The sequence below is a fragment of the Nicotiana sylvestris genome, chromosome 10 (assembly GCF_000393655.2).
Source record: "Nicotiana sylvestris chromosome 10, ASM39365v2, whole genome shotgun sequence".
Lineage (NCBI taxonomy): Eukaryota > Viridiplantae > Streptophyta > Magnoliopsida > Solanales > Solanaceae > Nicotiana > Nicotiana sylvestris.
In genome coordinates, this window is record NC_091066.1 from 86,800,680 (window position 1) to 86,807,930 (window position 7,251).

Here is a 7,251-nt window from a genome sequence, read left to right on the forward strand (position 1 = left end):
GAGGCTTTACCCTGGAGGCTTTCTCACGCCATTTGACAGCGTACTCTCGGAAGCTTTCCGAGGATTTCTTCTTTAGATTTGTCAATGAGTTCCTATTAGGGGCAATATCAATGTTGTATTGAAACTACCTGACGAAGTCACAAGCAAGGTCATCCCAGATATGCCAACGGGATATATCTTGATCCATATACCATTCAGACACAATTCCGGCCAAACTCTCTCCAAAGTAAGCCATGAGGAGCTCCTTTTTTCTGCCCGCTCCTCGCAACTGGTTGCAATACCTTTTGAGGTGGGCAATGAGATCTTTGTGCCCGTCATATTTCTTAAACTTCGGGGTTTTAAATCCCAATGGTAGATGCACGTGAGGGAACATACATAAGTTGGCATAGGATATACTTTTTTGTCCACTCAAACCCTGTATGTTTTTGAGACTCTGCTCCATGCTTCTCATCTTTCTCACCATATCCTTTTGCTCAGGGGTTTTGGTGGCTTTCTCTTGACCTGCGGTGAACTCATACCGGGGTGGTTGAGAGTAAGTATAGGTAGGAAACTGTGTAGGTTCTAGTGGGAAAGATGGTGTTTGGAAGGTGAAGGATAATGGGTCAAAGTTAGGCCTGGGCAGTGTAGGCTGTGCCGAAGCCGAGCAAGGCGGAGCTGTGAAGATATTCGAAGCTGCACCTGAAGATAACACCTGGGGGCGAGCCTCAGAAGGTGTTCCCACAAAGTTGGCAGAAATAGTAGGGTATCCTAGTGGGGTATTTGGATAGTTTATGGGGATGTTGGAGGTCCCACTTGCCCTGGGAAAAAGCTCGGGAAATCCAGGGATTGCACTTGGTGGTTCTCTTCCGTTTGCCCAAGCATCCCATATTTCCATCATGCGGAGACGCAGTAACCTATTTTCTTCGGCAGCTGCCGATTCTGAAGTTGGGATGCCCGAGATCGGACTCTCATCCTCAATAGGAACTATTGGCAGAGTCATTTCTGAAGACATTTCAATGCTTCCCTTCGACCTCGTGAAGTATGGATGCAAAGCCAGACTACCACAAAACCAACCACCTTTCTATAAAACCTGAGCTTAACAGTAGACAACAAACCGGTCAGTTTGAAGCAAATAACACATAGGTAATCGCACATTGGGGTGTGATGCACCTATACAGTCAAATGTGTTTCTACGTGTTTTGCAAAGATTACATGTTTCATCCCGGCTTTACTTATTTTCCCCGATTTTCTCTTTTTTCCACTTCCCAATCTTCCACTTTTTTTTCTTTTTTTTTTCTCGCTCTCTTTTCTCATTTTTCCTTTGATTTTCCTTTGGCTCTCTTTTCTTCTTTTTTGGGTTTTTCTTCTGGGTCTTTCTTTTCACATCCCTCTCTTATTGGAATTATTTACAAAATCATGATCGGATCTAATGAGGATTGCCTACGTATCACGACGCCGCGTGAATCAGATCATTACGTAGTTCAAGAAAATAAGTGCGAAAAAAAAAGAAACAAATTTTTTTAGGGGAATTTTTGATTTTCATTAATAAAAACTCCTAAACTTTCTATACAAAAGACTTCAAACTGCTCATTTTCTTGGAAAACCTGCGAACAGACTCAAAATAAACCAAAATACAGACTCGATAAGTGAAAAATCAGGAATACATTAAGACTTCGACTCCTGGGGCCCGTGGGATATCATTCGGTCTCGCCATGGGCCTATATGCGAGATCCCCTTAAAGTCGCTCCAAATCACTCATTATCTGGCGGACGAATGTCATCACTGCAGCGAAGAAAGTGGTTCGAGTCATGCCCTCACATGCTTGGCATTTCATGACAAGGTAGTCGGCAATGGCTCTAACCCTCTCTAGGATTCTACCCTTTTCCTGAAGCAGACGCCTGACCTGCTGTTTCCTGGCTTCTAATACCTGAGTGTCGTGATGGTTTTAATTTTGCAATTGTTACATTTCTTCCTCCATCTGAGCCATCAAAGCATAGCAATGTTCCCTATCAGCTTTAAAGTCCTTGACCTGCTCGGCTGCCTCATTCTCAAGGGTAGTTAACTTTCTCTTCAGATTGGTGATTGTCCCTTCATATTTTCTTTTCATTTGATGCACAAACTGTGCCTGCCCTTCTGCGTTCTTTGCCAATTGGGCCCGGACTTTTGCTAGACTGGCTCAGACTTTTCTAGGTCATCTTGACACTCAAGTGCTTTCTTTCTCAGACTGTTTATAAGCCTTTCGTCCGCTCGGCTTCTTTTCGGGTTTCTAGCAGCTATTCTCATTTTCTGGATTTGAGCTTTGAGGGATTCATTTTCTTGAGTTAGTTTTTTCTTTTCCCCTTCATCTGTGGCAGCCTATATACTATTGCCAAATTTGAGGTCCCTGATTTGTCCCTCTAGTTTACTTATTTTGGCCCTGAAGCTTTCTTCTTTTACCAACCAGCCCACTGCTCTTGCGAGTCGTTGGTGAATTGTTGAACATGAGCTCTCTTAGCAGGTCTCTCAGGAATCTGGAACATTTTACCAAACCAAATAATGTACTTGGGGTCTACTTTGCCTCTAGCTAGATCCCACACCATAGTCTTAGGTTCAATAAATCTACATTCATTCCACACTTGTCGAACTCTTCCTTCCGGAAATACGGCCTTTAGGCCCAATTCGACGACATGTCCACTCAAATCTTCATCATAGGGGACAGTTTGAAATCTGCCCAATTGACGCAAAACCCTATGAGGAGCATATGGCTGGATGCTCCGGATGCCCATCATGAGAAGATAACATACTTCGGCTGACATGTACACAACTTCGGTGATAGGGAGCCATCCGAACACCCATTCAATTTTATCAGAAGTCAAAGAGCTCAAACGTTCCAACCAAGCCTCGATACCCTCGGGAAATCCAACACCCACCACTCGGCTTTCAAATTCTTCGATGCAGTTCAAACCGGTCATGCCATAATTCATATACCCGGCCCGGTGGCAGAGATGTTCCTGTATCCACAATTGTAGTAATAAGTTGCAACCTTGGAAGAACTTTCCGCCTTCTCGACAGATGGTCAAAGCTCGGTAAATTTCAGACAAAATCAAGGGATCCAGAGTTCCATTAGCTTTCTTGATTGCGACATCAGCCATTCCCACTTGGCCCAGTTTTATGTTGCGGTCTTTTCGCGGACAGATTATAACTCCCAAGAAGGCTACTATAAAGACCAAGCCTCGCCTTGCCTCCCATTTATCTTTATTTCCAACATGAGTCAAACCAGTATTCGGTGCTTCAAAGCCTTGAGGGTTACCATAATGTTGGTACAAGAACTGAAAAGTGCATGACCCTTCAGATAAATTCTTATCCTGGATATCCCGGCTAACACTCAACATATCCAGAAACTGGTGGGGAGATACCGGCCTTGGTGACACCGGATACCGACTTCAAATATTTCCATTGAGGCCGGCGTAACCCGCAATTTCTTCTAGTGTGGGTGTGAGCTCAAAATCAGAAAAGCGGAACACATTTCAAGTCGGATCCCAAAAGGGTATCAAGGCTTCAATTATGTCCAATCTTGGCTTGATGTTCAACTGTCCGACAAGACCACCCAATACTTTAATCACAGTTCCTCTACTACCTTTTCCTAAATCATTCCACCACATATGAAGTTGTAAAGGAATTTCCTCAAGAGCTGCGAAGGGTTCATTTTCGTTTGTGCTCATCCTGCACATTTAATAGGGTGATTTAATAACTCATTTTGACTCAAGAAAAGATTAACACACTTCATTTTTTCCCCAAAAGTTTTCATTCCAAAAACAAACATCCAGCTTAGCAAATACGGCCTTTCAGCACTTCGGGGAAGAAGATTTTAAAACTGTACTCGACAACCGGTCAAAAAATTGAAAAAGAGACCACATGCAGCTGTTCTTTCCCTTCTGGCGCTCTTTTGGGGACATTCGACTATTTTAGACAAGAATAACATCACCTTACTTATTCACAGTAAAAACAATAATATTTTTGTTCTTTTTGGGCTATTTTTGCAAAAGGAGAAGTTGGACCCGATGAGGGTTGCCTACGTATCCCACATCCGGTGAGAATCATACTGGCGTAGTTCAAGCAGATTTGAAAAAATGAAACAAAGCCAACTATTTTCAAAAACAAAATTCTCTTCTTTTTCTTTTCAGAATTTCGGCAGACAAACAATTATCTTTCTTAGCCCTCACATTGACTTTTCCTTTTTCCAACTTTTCTCCTATTATCCATAAGCCGGTCAACAGCAAATCCGAAGCAAATAAATGCATAAGTGGCAAGTAAGATGCATCAGGATGGTCTTTTCATTTCGGGTGCACCTATCCTAGACAGACCCAACCCCTGTGTTGAGTCTCCAAAGTCAAATGTTCGTGATGCAAACAAATGTTCCTACTAGGGATCCGGCATGAAGTTTTGTTATACTAGGTTTAAAACCTGGGTGTATTGTTCTAGACCTCGCTTACCCGAGCGGACAACTCGAGCCGAGGGGGCAGCGTACCGGGAATACAGAAGCTTCACCGGCTTTGCAACTTGTCCGAACCTTGTTCTAAAATGGGATAAGACTCTAGACAGAAGAGAAGTCACACGAAGTGCACCCTTATCCATGATTTAGAAGACTCACAAAGAGGAAGGGTTTCATAGTAGTTTATATACAATTCATAAAATATCAAAGCGGTAAAAACATTAGGCTCAAACATGTACAAAATTTAGATAATAGACAAAGCCGACTACAACAGCTATTCTAAGCTCGAATTCTTAAACCCTGAACCGGAGTTCTGGGTTCGATTCCCAGCGGAGTCGCCAGAGCTGTCACACCTCCTTCTTACACACCCGAAGGTAGTACAAGGGAGTTTTCCCATTTTAAGTGACATTATTCGAAATGAGATTATTTTATTTATTTTATTCAGAGTCGCCACTTGGGATGGTTTGCTTTCTGGTGTCCCAAGTCACCGGTTTATTTTAAAATCCCAAATCAAGGAAAATTCGACTTTCCTTTTGAAGTCTGCGAACCAGAAATTCCGAATAAAGAATTCTGTTAACCCGAGGGAAGGTGTTAGGCACCCCAGGATTCCGTGGTTCTAGCACGGTCGCTTAAACTATTACAATTGGCCTATTATATGATTTTAATACATGTTTTAGCCTATGGTACACTTTAAACTTATTAACCGCTTTTAATTAATTTTAGGAAAATTCAACGTTATCTAATACACGTCTTGAACCACACCACATGAATTCACCTGCGGTTCACGACACATTTTATTTAACGTTGTTGAGATTTGGATTTGGGTCACATGAAATGCACATCCGAGTTTAAGGAAATTAATTTAAATTACGCGCCTAAAGCAACTACGCACTTTCAAATTTGTGAGGGCCAAGGAAAATTCGACTAAATGGCACACCTCGATTTCTAAAGTGTTAAAATTAATTAAATGAGGACCATGCATTTTAGCCTTTTATTTGGCACGGCGCACCTCAAATTATTCTATCAAAGTATTTCTAAACTTAGTTTTTGAGGGGCCATATACTATTTGCGTTATATAATATGGCTCACCTCAATTAATTGAGGACCTAATTAATTAAACGCTAAATGAATTCGGGGTTTTACTCAAAACTAACTAAAAGGCTTGCATAAAAGAAAGGTTAATTATTTAAACAAGGGGTTTTGGGCCAACACAAACAATTAGCGGGAAGACAGGTTTCAACAAAGGCGAAATGGGTCCAAGTCCCATTCGCAGGCGCCTTCAGGTTTGGGCCCAAGAGTGAGCCCCATTTTCGGTACCCTGAAGTTAACGAGTGTAGGACTCAACATCGAGTCCCTATTGCGCACAAGCAATGACTGAAGTCGCAGGGGATCAACGTAAATCCAAATGGCTATCAGTGGAACTAGTGTATATACAATCAGCTTTTAAATCAACCTCTAATTACTCAATGGACAATTATATAAGATTTTAGCAATGACATGATTTTTAAAACAATTGAAAGTCCAATTTTGAGAACTATACAATATGCAACTTTAGCTTTCAAAGCCCCCAAGCTAACTTGAAGTAATGACATGGGAATTTAAACCTCAACTAAATCTCATATTAACAGAACCTGTAGGATTGACATTAAACAACCATGATTTTAACACATCAGCCTAACCACATAATAGTCAAACAACAACAAATAATTCAATAGTGGCCAAGATGTTATTGCAAATACAACCCTGAACATTTCTTTCACTTATAGCCACTTTCAAACAAAACTAATAATGTAAATAGAAGAATCTAAATGTTTAAAGCTTCAGTCTCGTGCTATGACATCTTTTCATGATCAATGTACTTAATCAAAACATTTCTAGGGCTAAATATTACAGCTATACATGAGATTGAAGGGAGAAGAAATAAGGTTAAACAACAAATAACATCAGCTTTTCATATTTCCAAGTCCCAACTTCATATTACAATTAAGTGAAGTCCATGGTTCCAAAATATACCTGGAAAATGCCAAAGAAAATCCAAGAGTGTGAGAGAGCAGCAAACAACAATGACAGCAATAGGAAACCAAAAAAACAAAACCAGTTCAAAGCAAGCAATGGAACAGTGATACACGACAAACCAAAATCCATACTTCAGAAACCAGAATCCAAATGATTCAAACCCAAACTCTTAAACCCAAATTCGATCCATTTTACTCAGATGCAAGACTTTGATATTTTCAGTTGTTTTAAACTAAACAATGAGGATCAGAAAACCAAAAACCAAACATAATTTTGAGCAGTTTTCAACTAAGAATTGCAGGAAAATTTAGTATTATTTTAGAATTCTCAAGACTTAGTTGTTTCAGTTTTTTCAAGATTTTTCTTCTCTCTCCTTTCTGCCTTGAGCTTGAAGAAAAGGATGCCTTTATAGGCAAGCTTTTTGGGCAGCAGAATAAATTCTGTTATTGCACTTTAAACCTTTTGATATTTCCATTTTTGCTCAAATACCCTTAGCTTAAAAAGTCAGTTTCAAAATAGTCCCAACCCCCACCTTCTAGGAAGCTTCCCATTCAGTTATTAAAGATTCCCTCACCTAGAATTCCTAGAATACCCCTTGAACCCCTGCTTTTTACTTCAGGGACCCAAATGGGTCAAATTGACCCAACAGCTTAAACCAAAAATGAACGGGCTACCTTTCTATTTGCAAATGGGTCAAAAACGACCTAAAGCCCAAACAAGAAGCTAATCCAACTACATTCTGTAAGCAACAGAAAAACACAAACACTGAAATGATTTCAACAATT

General features: G+C 40.5%; 1 protein-coding gene across 1 annotated transcript; it reads right to left on the reverse strand.

Annotated features, from left to right (window-relative positions):
• Positions 1-124: 124 nt before the first annotated feature.
• Positions 125-991, reverse strand: LOC138879637 (uncharacterized). Its single transcript, XM_070159256.1, has one exon. It carries the CDS (start codon positions 989-991, stop codon positions 125-127), a length of 867 nt encoding a protein of 288 aa, XP_070015357.1.
• Positions 992-7,251: the final 6,260 nt, after the last annotated feature.